Source organism: Cololabis saira, chromosome 14, assembly GCF_033807715.1.
Source record: "Cololabis saira isolate AMF1-May2022 chromosome 14, fColSai1.1, whole genome shotgun sequence".
NCBI classification, from domain to species: domain Eukaryota; kingdom Metazoa; phylum Chordata; class Actinopteri; order Beloniformes; family Belonidae; genus Cololabis; species Cololabis saira.
Window position 1 is genome coordinate 42874814 of NC_084600.1, and position 17361 is coordinate 42892174.

The 17361-nt window shown below is 43.4% G+C and overlaps 1 protein-coding gene across 1 annotated transcript; it reads left to right on the top strand.

Moving 5' to 3' along the window:
* Positions 1-1992: 1992 nt before the first annotated feature.
* Positions 1993-17004, top strand: LOC133459394 (NACHT, LRR and PYD domains-containing protein 3-like). The gene is made up of 7 exons (XM_061739286.1): positions 1993-2142; positions 3474-3678; positions 5198-6992; positions 13834-14007; positions 14973-15146; positions 15626-15672; positions 15795-17004. Exons 1-7 carry the CDS (start codon positions 1993-1995, stop codon positions 16325-16327), a joined length of 3078 nt encoding a protein of 1025 aa, XP_061595270.1. The 3' UTR covers positions 16328-17004.
* Positions 17005-17361: the final 357 nt, after the last annotated feature.

Here is a 17361-nt window from a genome sequence, read left to right on the forward strand (position 1 = left end):
TATATTCTCCAACCTTGTTCAGTCTGAGGCAGAAAGAATAATAACATTACAAATAAGATTAAATAAAACAAAACAGGAAACATTTTGTCGCTTTTGGTTTATTTTTCTACGGACAGTTTGATGACTGGTGTGATGATGAGAACAGACTGCCCTCTTGTGGTGACACTAGAAACTACACGTTTGTTCCATTTAACTACATTATCGTGTGAACTCATCTTAACTACAGAAGTATGCATTGATTACAGACTGCAATTACATAAATTAATGAGCGAGGACTGATGAAGATTGTTTTTGCTATAGTTCTAGAAAGAGACTCATTAACGGGTATAAGAACAACTTCTGTGTCCTGCAATGGTGAGTCCAACATCTACATCTGCTGGTATTCACGGTCAGGTTCAGGTCTCTGCTTTTATGACCTTTTATGACCGTTAACTGGAAGTTATGAGCAGTTTCCAACATACTGTTAACGATCCGGAAAGCCAGTGGAAGTGCTAACCACAGTGTGTGTGTGTTGTGTCGCTCATTGCAGCTACAAAATAAAAAAAAAAACCACATCATCCAGTTCAGCCTGTGTGTGGATCCTTGGTGGGACGGGTGCACAGAGAGGTTACACACACACACACATATATATGTATGTATATATATATATATATATATATATATATATATATATATATATATATATATATATATATATATATATATATATATATATATATATATATAGCCTATATATATATGTGTGTGTGTGTGTGTGTGTATGTATATATTCATGTTCTGCTGCATGAGGTTCCGGTTCATTCCAGACACAGAATTCCACTAAAACACATTTATATATTTTTATTTATATTATTTTGGCCGGTCGTGTTAAACCGAGTTTACACTGCGCCCCCAAGTGGCGGAGGCCGGTATGACACGTGCCGTCGCAGAAAAACAGGAAACGCCCACAAGCAACTGTTGTAGACGTGACCCGACTCTCGGTCAAAGTGAAACTAAATCTGCCGTAACAAATGTGGAGGAACAGGTGTTAAACGCGCCCGGTGAGGTGATCTAAGGACGGAGAACAACTGCTGATAACCGGATCAATACTTAAAAGTTTATTTCACTCCTGAACTTTCTCTTTTAAATAGGTCAAGGTAGGAACTTCGACTCCTTTTTTTTGGGGGGGGGGGGGGGGCTTCGATTTACTTCTGATTTACCTACAAACTTTGATCATTCTTGTGTCTGAAGACAAATCTACATGATTGTTAATGACAACATTTTTATTGGTTTTATTATTGATCAGCCAATGATTGTTTTTCTTCATCGATAAAACGTTGCTGTTTTTATTTCCTGGAATAAACCTGTCGTCTCCAGCATTAAAGTCAGACTGCTGTTTCCTGTGGAGCCTTTCAAAATAAAGCGTGTTTCCTGGAGGACGTGGTTTGCTGCTCGTGTAACTGCTGTGTGATGAGGCTGTGAAGGAGGAGGACACATGTCTCTGCAGGACAGTTTCACCTCTGACCTTCTTCACATTTACAGGAACCAGGCTCACGTCGAGGCCGAGTGTCCTTCTGCTTTTTCAAGATTTTCAACTTCCTGTTAGTGCAGTAAAACTCTGTTGTTCACAGGATTTTTTAATCTTAGAAACAGGAAATGAAAAAAGGTGCTGAGAGAAAGCTTCAGAGCAGCTCGGATCAGCAGATACGGCTGTATCAGTGACTTCCTCCACCTCCCGCTGGTTCCTGATTGCATTCTAGTGACATAAACACTAAAGAGAGGAGCAAACCAGTGCAGGATCAGCTGGTCTGTGTGCAGCACCAGTGATGTGTGTTTCCTCTGCAGATGAAGGTTTGTGTGTGAGCTGATGTGGACGTGAATTCAGCAGAATGGATCAGTGTGAAGACGGAGATGAGGGAGTCCCTCCCTCTAAAACCTCTCTGTGTGGGGAACATGAGAGTCAGAGCAAAGCTCAGAGGTGAGATGAGCATCTCTAACTGTCCATGACTCTGCATGTCAGAGCTCAAGACTCACATCACCAAACATCATTATTACAGGAGTCGACCTGGACCTGGACCTGGACCTGAACCCAGCTGTGTGCCCTTGAAGAGCAACCAGTCAAAGAAATATGTTATTCATTTTAAAGGAGAGCAACGTTCTGCTGTAAAGAGGTGAGTGTATCCAAACGCTGCCAAATATTTAAGAGTAATGCTTTTTATTTTTTTTTAACTTCTTTTTATTTCTTTTAACAAGTTCAGACATATAGTGCAGTCATACAGCCAAAAATACAGCAAGGTTGTAAGCATGAAGTAGTCTGTGGGTTTCTGCATGAGTAATGCTTTTTAAATAGACTCATTATTTTTATTTGTATAACTTCTTTTTCATATAAATAAAATATGTACATTTTGAACTTTTGTCTTCTATCAGGATCCATCAGAAAAGAGACTCTCTTGAAAATGAACCCAGCAGTTTGTCCTTGAAGAGCGACATGTCAAATCAAAGATTAATTAACTTTAAAGGAGAACAACATTCTGCTGTGAAGGGGTAGGTGTATCCAAACGCTGCCAAATATTTAAGAGTAATGCTTTTTAAATGGACTAATTATTTTTATCTGTATAACTTCTTTTTCATATAAATAAAATGTGTACATTGTGAACTTTTGTCTTCTATCAGGGTCCATCAGAAAAGAGACTCTCTTGAACATGAACCCAGCTGTTTGTCCTTGAAGAGCGACATGTCAAATCAAAGATTAATTAACTTTAAAGGAGACCAACATTCTTCTTCAGAGAGGTGAGATGTATTTAAACACGTTAAATGTATTTAAATCAGTCCTCATGTTAGGAAATGTCCAGATGTTTCTTCCTGAGTAGATCATGAAGTCCTGGACCCCTGTGGTCCTCCATCACCTGATGGTGATCTGAGCTTCATAGATCTTCATCTCCTGTCAGGAGCTTTTTCCTCTTGTCGACACATCTGGAGGTCTTTCCTTCCAGAGGACTGATCCTGATGGTGATCCAGAGTTCCTCAGCTGCTTCATGTCTCCATCAGTTGTCCATGTTCCTGATCTTGTTGTAACTTTTCACTGAGGTCACATGTACATTCTCAGTAGATCAGCAGGACTAGTAAACCTTCTCCACCACCAGTCCTCTGATGGACTGTCCTCATCCAAACAGGACTTCATGGACCTTCAGCTGGTGTTTGTCTCTGTGAGGACACACATGATGTGAGCTAATTCTTCCTGGTTCCTCCACAGACTGGACCAGCAGATCTCAGAGTCCCCCAGCGGTCCGTCTGTCCAGCAGCATCAGACACAGCTGGACTCCATCTTTCTGGTCTGTACATGAACAACAACTGCTTCTCCGTCTGTTCTGTTGATGTTTGACCCCATGCTGGTCTCTGGAGACCAGTGGACTGTCAGTCTGTCCAACATGGGTCTGATGTTTGTCTCTGTGGTTTCAGTCTGATTGTGTCCTTCATGCGATCTTCTGTTCCAGCTGCTGGAGGACAAGATTGTAATGTTTGTGAAGAACGAGCTGAAGAAGGTGCAGAGGGTTCTGAGTCCAGATCACCCAGAATCCCTAGAGCATGTGTTGGAGGGTGAGGATGAAGAGCAGAGGAGCAGAAAGGCGTTTGTGAAGATCACAGTGAACTTCCTGAGGAGAATGAAGCAGGAAGAGCTGGCTGAGCGTCTGCAGAGCAGTAAGAGGATTTCTCTGAACATTTAAGCTGCTGGATAAATGACCCAGAATGCCTCAGGAGATGAACAACATTCACAGATCAGCCACAACATTAAAACCACTGAAAGATGAAGGGAGGAACTCTGCTCATCTTGTTCCAACAATGTTCTACTGGAATCAGATCTGCATTCTTGATCCACATGAAGGTTATTTTGACCGTTGACACCCATCTAAACATTTCTGCAGACCTGTCGCCCCCACATGGTCCCATCCCAACCAGATCTCACAAAAATCTGTGAAATGCCCACGACCTCTCACCACTATTTTCCGTGGTATAAACACGGAAAATTGTATAATTCTGTGTGAGCACCACAGATATTGTACCATGCAACGTCAATGGGATCCGTTGTCGTGATATATACACGGATTATGACATTATTATTATTCATATATTATTCGTTGTTATAGTGGCTAAATTATGAGTTTTGGTCGCGCAAGGTACTGTTTGTTACTGTCAGTTTGTAAAAGCATGTTTTTAACGCTGTTTTAGCAGTGTTTTATTGAGGTTTTAATGGGAGCACCAAGGATATAGTAGGCCTACTATGCGAAGTCAATGGGATCCGTCACCCGATTTGACTGCTGTCATACCATTGAATGAAGGACAAAACGATAACAATCATCCCATAGATATGGGCAAGTAGGGCCCTACTCTACCTACTAGTAGGCGCACGAGGCTGTGGTGCTCCCATTAAAACACTGCTAAAACAGCGTTAAAAACATGCTTTTACAAACTGACAGTAACAAACAGTACCCTGCGCGACAAAAACTCATAATTTAGCCACTATAACAAAGAATAATATATAAATAATAATAATGTCATAATCCATGTATATATTGGGACCACGGATCCCATTGACTTTGCATGGTACAATATCCTTGGTGCTCATTATTAATTATACCATTTTCCGTGTATATACCACGGAAAATTGTGGTGAGAGGTCGTGGGCATTTCACGGATTTTTGTGAGATCAGGTTGTCCCATCCCTCCCCTACAGTAGCACCCTCCCTGTACAGGACAGCAGTGGAGATCAATAAACATGTTTAACCAACCAACACCCCAAGATAACTGGAAGATTTTAGTCCTGGTTTTCCTCTTCCAAGAATCCTGCTGAACTCCAGATTGTCTTGATGGTTCTGCAAATTATTGGATCAGATATTCTTCTGGTGTTTTCAAATCCTAAACCAGGAAAATTCACTTCACAGACACCACAACAATAACAAGAACACAACAACCCACAACCCATCAGGGCTGTACTGCCAACATCCTGGTACTAGAAACTCCAGGACCCCCAGATGTACTTGTCACTTCCACGCCCTGAATGTTCAGAGGTGTTTTGATGGTAAAAGTGATTCTACTCAATATTGGACAGCTCATCGTAACGTTAGAGTTGATCAGTGTCTGTTCACATCCTGATTCTTTAGGAGAATTAAGTTCAACTTTGTAAAACACTAATTGGTTTCTTTATTCCACTTTTATTAAGGTACTTTTGCTGCAGTTTGTAAAAATCGGCTGAAGTCTAAGCTGAAGAAGAAGTGCCAGTGTGTGTCTGAGGGGATTGTTAAAGCAGGAAACCCAACCCTTCTGAAGCAGATCTACACAGAGCTCTACATCACAGAGGGAGGGACTGGAGAGGTCAACGAAGAGCATGAAGTCAGACAGATTGAAGCAGCTTCCAGGAAACCAGACAAAGCAGAAACAACCATCAGACAGGAAGACATCTTTAAACTCCCACCTGGACGAGATGAACCAATCAGAACAGTGATGACGAAGGGAGTGGCCGGCATCGGGAAAACAGTCCTAACACAGAAGTTCAGTCTGGACTGGGCTGAAGGCAGAACCAACCAGGACATCCAGTTGCTGCTTCCATTCACCTTCAGAGAGCTGAATGTGCTGAAAGAGAGAAAGTTCAGCTTGGTGGAACTTGTTCATCACTTCTTCACTGAAACCAGAGAAATGTGCAGCTTTGAAGAGTTCCAGGTCGTGTTCATCTTTGACGGTCTGGATGAGAGTCGAATTCCTCTGGACTTCCACAACAATGAGGTCCTGACTGATGTTACAGAGTCCAATTCAGTTGATGTGCTGCTGACAAACCTCATCAGGGGGAACCTGCTTCCTTCTGCTCGTCTCTGGATCACGACACGACCCGCAGCAGCCAATCAGATCCCTCCTGAGTGTGTCTCCATGGTGACAGAGGTCAGAGGGTTCACTGACCCACAGAAGGAGGACTACTTCAGGAAGAGGTTCAGAGATAAGGAGCGGGCCAGCAGGATCATGTACCACATCAAGACATCACGGAGCCTCCACATCATGTGCCACATCCCAGTCTTCTGCTGGATCACTGCTACGGTCCTGGAGAAAGTCCTGGAGAACGTCCTGGAAACCAGAGAAGGAGGGGGGCTGCCCAAGACCCTGACTGAGATGTACATCCACTTCCTGGTGGTCCAGGCCAAACTGAAGAAGGTCAAGTATGATGGAGGAGCTGTGACGGATCCACACTGGAGTCCAGAGAGCAGGAAGATGGTGGAGTCTCTGGGAAAACTGGCTTTTGAGCAGCTGCAGAAAGGAAACCTGATCTTCTATGAACCAGACCTGAGAGAGTGTGGCATCGATGTCAGAGAGGCTTCAGTTTACTCAGGAGTGTTCACACAGATCTTTAGAGAGGAGAGCAGCCTGTACCAGGACCAGGTCTTCTGCTTCATCCATCTGAGTGTTCAGGAGTTTCTGGCTGCTCTTCATGTCCATCTGACCTTCATCAAGTCTGGAGTCAACCTGCTGGAGGAACAAAGAAAAACCTCCAGGCAGTTTAAAATAATAGCAGAGACTGACCTCTATCCGAGTGCTGTGGACAAGACCTTACAGAGTCCAAACGGACACCTGGACTTGTTCCTCCGCTTCCTCCTGGGTCTCAAACTGGAGACCAATCAGACTCTCCTACGAGGTCTGTTGGAACCAAAACAAAGAAGATCACAGAACAATCAGGACACAGTTGAATACATAAAGAAGAAAATCAGTGAGGATCTGTCTGCAGAGAAAAGCATCAACCTGTTCCACTGTTTGAATGAACTGAACGATCGGTCTCTGGTGGAGGAGGTCCAACGGTCCCTGAGATCGGGATGTCTCTCCACAGATGAACTGTCTCCTGCTCAGTGGTCGGCTCTGGGCTTCATCTTACTGTCATCAGAAGATCTGGAGGTGTTTGACCTGAAGAAATACTCAACTTCAGAGAAGGTTCTACGGAGACTGCTGCCGGTGGTCAAAGCCTCCAAGAAAGCTGTGTAAGGACGAACACGGACACATCTGTTTTAGTTACAATCACATGTTGTGTTCTTGGAGGGAACCAGTTAAATTCACTGTTCAACTAAGTTCAGGTTCATGTGGGACCAGTTCTCATCAATGATTCATCTCAGGAAACTACATGCAGAGAAGAGAAATGCAGCTTTGATCAAGACTGTAGCGCAGCAACACTTATCGATTCATAGTTGAATCGTGATTCATTCATTTGTTGAATTAAATAATCAATGTTTAAATTACATGATTATTTCTCTTTAATCTCCTCTGCAGGTTGAGTGGTTGTAACCTCTCAGGGAACATCTGTGCAGATCTGTCCTCAGTTCTCAGCTTTCAGTCCTCCAGTCTGACAGAACTGGACCTGAGTAACAACCACCTGCAGGATTCAGGACTGAAGAAGCTGTGTCCTGGACTGGAGAGTCCACACTGTCACCTGGAGTCTCTCAGGTCAGAATCCACCAAGTGTTCAACGGTTGACCGTTAGAACTGTTTGTTTGGTTGTTTTATTAGATCACCCGTTAGCTGCTTTCACAGCAGTTTCTCAGGGGTCTCATCAGAATCATCAGCCTAATTACAACATAATTAATTAAAATACATAAACAAAATTAGGGATGTCCCGATACCATTTTATTCACACCGAGTACGAGTATTTTAATTTGTGTACTCGCCGATACCGAGTACCGATCCAATACTTCTACCACAAAAATAACTAGGCTAAAAATGCAATGAAAAATGCAATGAATTAGAAGACAGGTTTTATTTGGAAGAGAAATTCAATTTTAAACAAAACTCAGCCGGCTGGGCTTTCCTCCGCGCTGTCTCGTCGCAGGTACATCCACTGAGCATGTGCGGTGCTTCACCTGAAGCCGTCCGTGTGAAACAACATAAACAATCAAATAGAATTTAAAAAACAGACTAAGTGAAATTATGTTACACACTCTTGTACAGTAGGTGGCGGTATGCACCTTAAAGTTGGTTGCGATCCGCCAATAAAACAGAGAAGAAGAAGAACAACACTAGACACAAAATTCCCTGGAAATTTTGAAGTGCCACGGGACTACTGCCGGATGATTAATAATAATAATAATGACTTGGATTTATATAGCGCCCTTCAAGGCACCCAGAGCGCTTTACAGAGGTCATTATTCATTCATACACATCCTCACTGGTGGTGGTAAGCTACAATTTGTAGCCACAGCTGCCCTGGGGCAGACTGACAGAAGCGTGGCTGCCATATCGCGCCTAACGGCCCCTCCGACCACCACCAACATTCATACACATTCAAACACATTCACACGGGGCAAGGTGGGTAAGGTGTCTTGCCCAAGGACACTACGACAGCAAACTGGGACAGAGCGGGATTCGAACCGCCAACCTTCCGATCATTGGACGACCCGCTCTGCCACCTGAGCTACTGCCGCCCCGATTAGTTTGCACCAATAAAGGTCAAGGACTCAATACCGAGTCTGATGACACCACCCATGACTCTCTATGTAAAACCATTCAAAAGTTATCGGAATATCACATATCGGCCAATCAGAAGAAGGGGCGGGGCTAATTTGCACCAATGAAGGTCAAGGACTCAATACCGAGTACGATTACACCACCCACGACTCTCTATGTCAAACCATTCAAAAGTTATAACATTTCATCTGCGTTATTTAATGTGTGTGTGTGTGTGTGTGTGTGTGTGTGTGTGTGTGTGTGTGTGTGTGTGTGTGTGTGTGTGTGTGTGTGTGTGTGTGTGTGTGTGTGTGTGTGTTCAGGGTCAGGTTCATTACTAGAGAAAAAAAAAAAGGTTCAGTACTATAAACAGAGGGGGCGGGGATGACTCAGCAAAGAGAACCTTCTAGAACCTAGATTTTCGGTTGAGACAAGTTCTCAAATAACTCCGATTTGTGAGAATGCCGTAGCTCTTAGCAGAAAAACAAAGACATTGTGAGAGACACAGAACCCAGCAGATTCTGACAATCTTAATTTTATTCAGATATTCCTTAAAATGTGTTAGTAACGGCAGTGTGAATACAAAGCAGATTTGTTTGAAGAAAACTTTTGATTACGCTACAGCCAATGGAGACCGAGGCAGGAATTTGTGCCGCTTTAATTAGTTCCCCATTAGTTTGGAAATTTGGAAATGTTTTTGCACTTCGTGCAAAAACTATTTGTGCAATCGCTCTGAAAATCCACAGGACTGTAGTTAAATTCAGGGCCTACAACTTTCTAAATCGGTTCAGAATTTTTCGAGTAACGGTGTGCGAGTGGTGAGGCCCCAAAGTTCTCCCAATGCGTTCCCGATGGAGCCAAAAGCGCACGTTGCACAAAAACGTGTGCACCAATTGCTAATAAAAGTCATACCACTCGATTCCCGCTTAAGGCGCACGTTTCTACGTTTTTGCCGAAGTTTGTACGGAAGAATAAATAAAGAAGCCTGAGCAATAATAAGAGTGCCTTGTGCTGCGCACGAGACACTCCTCCTCCATTGCGTAGCTATGGAGGAGGAGTGCCTCGTGGCGCAGCCGTGGCACTAATAAACAATCCCATTACAGTCCCATTCTTACAGTCCGGTTAGCCGCTAACCGGCATGGTGCGAGGCGGTGGAAGGAGGGTGGTGGGAGGAGAGTGGTGCCGTTTCAGGCAAGATAGTGACAATTAATTCAAGCGGGATGTCAGCAGTGTGGACATATTTCAAAACAAGGGACAATGACAGAAGCAAGGCAGACTGCGGGCTGTCGGCGCGGCTAACCGGCTAACGCGGCTAACCGGAATGTAACAATGGGATTTTTTATGTTGTACTGTGAGTTACGTGGAGTGTTTAATAAACTACCCTGTGAGTAAGGTTTGTCCAGTTTGTATAATTAAGGAAGATAGAATTTACTGAAACATGGAACAGCTGGCTACAGCCACAGAGCAGCAGCTCTGCTGCTGCTGCTAAGCCAGGCTGCAGACTGACCCGGGGAGCCGCGGGGTGGCTCAACGTCTCCCCCTAGCAGCGCTAACCAGTAACTACAACAACAATGAAGTATCGGTGCGTGGTATTGGAGAATTTTTGCGAGTACGAGTATATGAGGGCAGTATCGGCCCCGATACCGGCTAAAGTATCGGTATCGGGGCTTCCCTAAACAAAATGCTCCCAACTCAGAGACAAAAGACACTAGGACACCTGCGCAAAGTACAAAAATAACAATTGTGGCAGGGTGGAGGATTGGGTCTGGGCTGCTGGGGAGCAGCCACTCAGCTGATTGGGCACACCTGTGCCCAATCAACCTCTCCACCCTGCCTGGCTACATAAAAAGCGGCTGCACACCAGCAATGGGTCTCTGCTGGGAGGAAGGAGAGCTGCTGAAGGTGCTGGCACGTGTGTCTGGGTGCAAATAAAAGAATTAAGAATTTCTTCACGAAGCCCTGTCGGGTGACCCCCGTAGCACAAGCATTGCTACAACAACCTTATAATCAGCACAATGGCATTATGACTCTACATTCCCTCTTTTTCAATTCAATTCAATTCAACTTTATTTATATAGCGTCTAATACAACAGATGTTGTCTCTAGACGCTTTCCAGAGATCCAGAACATAAACATAAACATAAACCCCCGAGCAATTATTATATAAACAATGGCAGGTAAAAACTCCCATAGTGGGAGAAAAGCCTTAAGCCAAACAGTGGCAAGGAAAAACTCCCCTTTAGGAGGGAAGAAACCTTGAGCAGGACCAGGCTCATAAGGGGGGACCCTCCTGCCGAAGGCCAGACTGGGGGAGTCAGGGACGTCAGCAGCACACAGCAGTCATGTGTCCCGAGGCTCCAGCCTGCAAACAGGCTGGAGCCTCGGGAGCTCGGGAGAAAACATTTTTAAACTCAGGACTCACGACTCTTGCTATACTAAAGCAGAAAAATACGGAATTTACAGGATTTTCACATGAGGGACTCTAACCCACAATCATGTTTTAAACATTGTGCATGACACATCAAAAGTCAAACCACTCTATGCAAAATCTAACAAGCAATGAATGTCTCAAAATCTATCTTTAACTTTATGAGTGTGAGAAAAATCCAATCAGACAAACAATATTAATTTGATAAATCCAATGTGCATAATTTTTACTCATCAAGAGGTTTCTGCTTAACGTGTGTCTCCGTGTGTTCCTGCTTCCTGGATTGGCAGTGGATGTCGTCACCGAATTGTCCAGCACTCCCCTTCCAGGATTCCACAGTCAGGCTTTCCTGGAAACAGTCAGATCATGTCGGGGTCACCAAATTAAAAGATCTGCGTGTTCGTTTGTCTGTTGAACCATAAGAAAACTAGTGAACAGAATCAAATGTTAATACAAGCTTTTATTATATCATGCACAATTTCCAGCCAGAGGTACACCTTTCTCAAACCACATAGGTAGGAGAGAAATGCACACTGTGGTCATCAGTCCAGTCATATTTATACTGAAAAAGGAAAGGGGTTTTGTACGTTATAGGAGCCGATGTTGAACCTTATCTGGGAGGCCAACTGCAGTGAAAGAAACTTAAACATGTCACACTTTCACACTGTCACATTCCAACCCAGCAAAGATCTACGACGACCAAAACCCAGAGAAAAACAGGAGGGGACCCATCAATCTTAAAAATCTGTTCCTCTTCACCGTCCTCACCTAAAGAAAGACTCAGCTAATCAGTCTGGTCATAAAAACAGGATGTGGTTCTGTGCTGAGAGCAAGTATCAGTGTACAATCTTATAGAAAAAAACTATTTAATAAAATCCAAACAATTCCCTCTTTTTAAACTCCTAAATAAAAATTTCTCATCACACTCTGAAACAAGATATTAAGAAAAAACAAATCAATAGCTCTCTTCTCAACAGTACATTTTAATTTCCCAGAGAAACAGTCATTTGAGCTTCTTCTTAAAACTTACCATATTATTATCTCAAATCCAAACGTCTGGTGATTCATTCCTCGCCACCATTGCTCTGGGATTCATTGTCTTCTGTTTTAAGTTACTTCTAAAAGGAGGCAACAGAAAACCACCTACTGATGTCCTCCTGGTGAAATGATTGTGTGTATCTGCAAAAAAAATGATCATCTTCTGTATTTTCTGTATTCCAGTATTTCTGGTGTTTTAGTCATAAACTACTTTTATTGATTTAAACTCATCAATGAATATTGCATCCTACATACATACACAGGAGTAATGGGGATTCATTATACTTCTACTGGTCTGATAAAGGCACTGAAAGACTCAGCCAGCTGCTTTGTTCTGAGCTAGGTAAAGAACTGTGGTTTATATTGAAGGGAGGTTTTAGGGTTTTAAAGAGTGTCTGTGTGAAATTCATGTGAGTGGTTCATGTTTTACCTGCATTAGATATCAGTCACAGCTTCTGTTTGGAGAATCAGTTGGATCTCTGATGGTTTCAGATGACTAGCTAGGCTAACGGCTAACACGTTCAACTCACACCATTCATTAAAATTCTATTATTATATATTTATATTCTGATTGACATAATCATTGTTCAAACAGTTTTTAAACCGCCCCTTTCTTGATAAAATCATATAAAAGCAGATTTTCAACAGCTGTACAACCTCCTGACACTGAATCACTGTTTTGATGTCTTCCAGTCAGGTTTCTGTCCACATCACAGCACTGAGACAGCTTTGGTATAAGTCCTTAATGACATCTGCTAATATACTGAAAGTGGCAACATTTCAGTCTTGGTCTCACTGCAGCTCAGTGCTCCGTTCAACACGGTGGACCAGAACATCTTGATAAGCTGGTTGAAGAACTGGGTGGGAGCACAGCACTAATCTGGTTGGAGTCATATCTGAAAGACAGAGACTATTTATTGTCTTTAATTAACTACGGATCACAAGATCATAGCGAACAAAAATAACACGTGGAGTTCCCCAAGGTTCAATTCTGGGGCCTCTGCTGTTTAACATCGACATGCTCCCACTCGCTCAAATTATGAAAAAGAACAAAATATGTCACCATAACTACGCAGATGACACACAAATCTATATAACAATCTTGCCAGGAGACTATAATCCAATTCAGAACTTGATCATATGCATTGATCAAATTAAAGAGTAGATGTGCCAGAATTTTCTTATGTTAAACAAAGATAAAACAGAAATAATAGTGTTTGGAGCCAAGGAAGAAAGATGAAAAGTCATCACTCAGCTTCAAGCAGTAAAGCTGGGAGTGAAACCTGGGAGTGGTCCTGGACTCAGACCAGAAGTTTAACAGCCAAATTAGGACAGTAGTGAAGTTGAAAAAATCCCAGAATGCATCGGGGCTGCTGAAACTCTCTATAGCCTTAAGTTGATTTGAAAACCTTTTTATTTCCTGCTGCATTTCAGTAATCTCCCATGGTGCACTGGGACCTTTATTTCTTTCATCTCCTTTGTTATTATTATTATTATTGTTATTATTTTTAAAGCAGCACAATGTAACTTTCAGCTTTTGTTGAGTTTGGCGGCTCCTTTGGACAAAAAATGTAGTGCTTTACCAGTAGTGTGGAAGGGTTCCTACCCTCCACCTCGAAGTTACATAGTGCCAGTGAAGGCGAAACAGACCCCCTCAGACCATGACAGAGGTGTCATTAAACCTGTTGTAAGTTGATGTACCATCACAATGACTGGAAATATTATATTAAGGTGGAAAAGTTACATTGTGCTGCTTTAACTTGTCTGTCTGTTTTTAATTTCTGCTTTACAATTATTTTACTTTTTAATGCATTTTCTAATGTTATTATGATAAGCACTTTTGAGTTATCTTGTTCATGAAATATTAAACTAATAAACTTTCCTAAATAACCTCATGATCTATTTTATCTCCTCTGCAGGTTGAGTGACTGTAACCTCTCAGAGGACATCTGTCCACTTCTGTCCTCAGTTCTCAGCTCTAAGTCCTCCAGTCTGACAGAACTGGACCTGAGTAACAACAACCTGCAGGATTCAGGACTGAAGAAGCTGTGTCCTGGACTGGAGAGTCCACACTGTCACCTGGAGTCTCTCAGGTCAGAATCCACCAAGTGTTCAACTGTTGACCGTTAGAACTGTGGTTGATATTGAAGGATTGTTGATAAGAGTTTTAATAACTGTAATTGGGTCCACATCAGCGCTAAAGACAGTTTGTCAGAACTGTGTGTGGATGATGAGCGAGCAGAAGGGCCCCACCAAGTCCACATAAACGTCTGTTTGTAGTTTAGTCAGTTTCAGGTTATTTCAGTGATCAGAGTTTGTCCACATGTGAACATCTCTAAGCTCCCCTCTCCAATCTGATCTTTTCTTTAGCAATAAAAGTTTCTCAAATAAGACTTTTATGTCAGACTTTGAAATGTTTCCTATTTAATATTGAATTAGTTTCCATAAAATGTCAAATGGTGACGTCCTCAGCAGCGGAAGTGTCTGTTCTTCTGACCTCGACCTGTGTCTGGATGTCCACAAGGTGCTGGACTGATCAATATTCTGTCATTGGCCCATTTCTGATCATTTGATCTTGAATAAAAACGATCAGATTGTTTCTGGAGATTTCAGAACATTTCGGACCAAAAGAGGGCCCTGGAAACACGAATGCTGACCCAAAGTCAAATGTTTATTCAGCTCAAATGAAGCTCATTAAAGTGATATTTAAACACAGCTGACTTCTGATTGTAAAACTCACTAAAGTGTTGAGGACAGACACGTCAGTCATGGAGTGTGATGTCACATGATGCTCTTCACATGTCTCTCTCCACATCTGGATGCCGTCGGCCTCAGCAGCAGCGGGACTCTTTGTATGTTGATGTTCATCCACAAGTTTAGTTCAGGCTGAAACATCTCAGCAACATTTGTTGGATTCAGGATGAATTCTAGTGTTTCTGCTGATCCCCTGACTTTTCCTTCAGCGCCATCATCAGGTGAACACAAGGACAGAGTCAGCTTTAGTCTCAGAGCAGTTCTCTCAGAGTCTCTGCATGTGTGTTGTGTTGTGTGTCTGCAGGCTGTCAGGCTGTCTGATCTCAGAGGAAGGAAGTGCTTATCTGGTCTCAGCTCTGAGCTCCAACCCCTCCCATCTGAGAGAGCTGGACCTGAGCTACAACCATCCAGGAGAGTCAGCAGGGAAGCTTTTGTCTGCTGGACTGGAGGATCCCTGCTGGAGACTGGACACTCTCAGGTAAGAAGACAGTAGGACATCAGTGTGCTGGACTCTTCGTGGTGTTGTGGACCTCATCTTTGTGGCTCTCTGGCTTTGAACAGAGATCTTTGAGCAGATGGAGCTGCTGCAGCTCATCTGGTTCTGCAGCAGAGCTGATAGATGCAGTTCACAACTCTGAGCCGTTCCTGACCCAGTAAACATCCCAGAACCACAGCAGGGTGGTTTTCAGGCCCATCACAGCACAATAACAGCTGCACCTTCACTCATCCATGACATGGTCTCCTCCTGCTGCTGATTCAGCAGAGATGAAACCAGATGAAAATAATGTGTTCAAACTGTGCTGGAAGGTGACGACCACAGGACAGGACTTCAGAGACGCTGCATTCAAGTGCACCTGTCCAAGTGTTGGACTGTTCCTTCATCAGTGTGTGAGAGCCATGTAATGTCCATGTTTGCTGAAAGAGACTGTGCTGGTCTGACCCCCCTCCTCCTTTCAGGGTGGAGCCTGCTGGACAACGATGGTTGACACCAGGTCTGAGGAAGTGTAAGTGTGTTTTTATTTCATTCACACATTCTACCATCTTCACACTGACACATCACTCATTCATGAGTCCATCAGTGATCAATGACAATAACTGCAGCTGGGTTGTTTGTTCTCTCCATCAGATTCCTGTCAACTCACCATCGACACAAACGCAGTCAACAACAACATCAAACTATCTAACAACAACAGGAAGATGATGTATGTGAAGGAGGATCAGTCATATCCTGATCATCCAGACAGGTTTGATGTCTGGGATCAGCTGCTGTGTAGAGAAGTTCTGACGGGTCGCTGTTACTGGGAGGTCCAGAGGAGAGGAAGAGTTTCTGTATCAGTGAGTTACAGAAGACTCGGCAGGAAAGGAAACTCTGTTGATTGTTTGTTTGGATTGAACGATCATTCCTGGAGTCTGGAATGTTCTGATGATGGTTGGTACCGTGTCGGTCACAATAAGACAGTAACATCTTCCTCCTCCTCTTCCTCAGTCTGTGACAGAGTAGCAGTGTACGTGGACGTTACTGCTGGAACTCTGTCCTTCTACAGCGTCTCCTCTGACAGACTGATCCTCCTCCACACCTTCAACACCACGTTCACTGAACCTCTTTATCCTGGGTTCGGGTTCTGGCCTGGTTCTTGTTCTTCAGTGTCTCTGTGTTGAATTCAGTCTCAAGAGTCTCCCCCTGTCAGAGAAACAGTCTCTGTTGGACGGATAGTTGAGTCTGTACATGTCTGTCTCTGTTTCCATCAGAACACCCGAATCACATGTTGGTGAAACTGTTCTGAATGATTCCTTGGAAACTTCTTCCTCTTCCAGTCCTTTAAAGGTGGACGCTGCAGTTATTCCAGGATCCACATGTTGTTCTTCTGTCTGTTTCCAGTCAGAGCTTCACAGTGAACAGTAGCACGTTGTTTCTCTGCAGCTCAGTTCAGCTGAGATCATTCAGTTCATGTCAGTTTAGTTTTTTTGTTTTGTTTAGTTTAGTGGTCCTTTCAGTTTCCACAACAGAAATAACCCAAAGTACAGGTGTAAATCGTCATCAACAACCATAATGTGCTTCTATGGTTCCTAGACTGTAGAAGATCTGGATAACCCTCCATGACGTCATCTGTAACGTTGTTTTCAGCTCTCATTTTCTCACCTAATGATTCAGTGACTCTTCTCTTCCGGCTCTCGGCGAAGGCGGACGCTTCTCTGCTCCTCTCCCTTATCTATCTGCCCTGCTACTGCTTTTTGTCCTGTCTCGTCTTCAGAGTCTCTTCTTTTCACTCCTCCGAAACTCTACAATCATGGAATTGATTAACTGGTCTCTCAGCACAATCGACCAAATTTTTGCGACGAGAAGTCAGGGGGTTAGGGAGCCCTCTTGCCCTGATGGGACTTTTTTTGCGGGATAAACAACGGATTCCTGGAAACATTGGAAACCATTGTGCCTGGCGATACTGTCTGTCGAGGACGTTGAAGATGCTTCATAGTTGGATTTATGAGAGCAGGATTTCTCCTAATTGGAGGGGGGGGATTCCTCGTTTATCGACAAACGCGTAAGTAAGCTGCTTTGGCCCTCTCCGAGCTGCCTGACGTGACTGAAGAGATAAGCTCTGCGACTAACACTCAGACTTTAACCCTGGGGGAGCAAAGCCGCAAGCTGGATGCGATTCATGAACAGAATCGCAGGCTGGCGGCGGTCTTTGAGC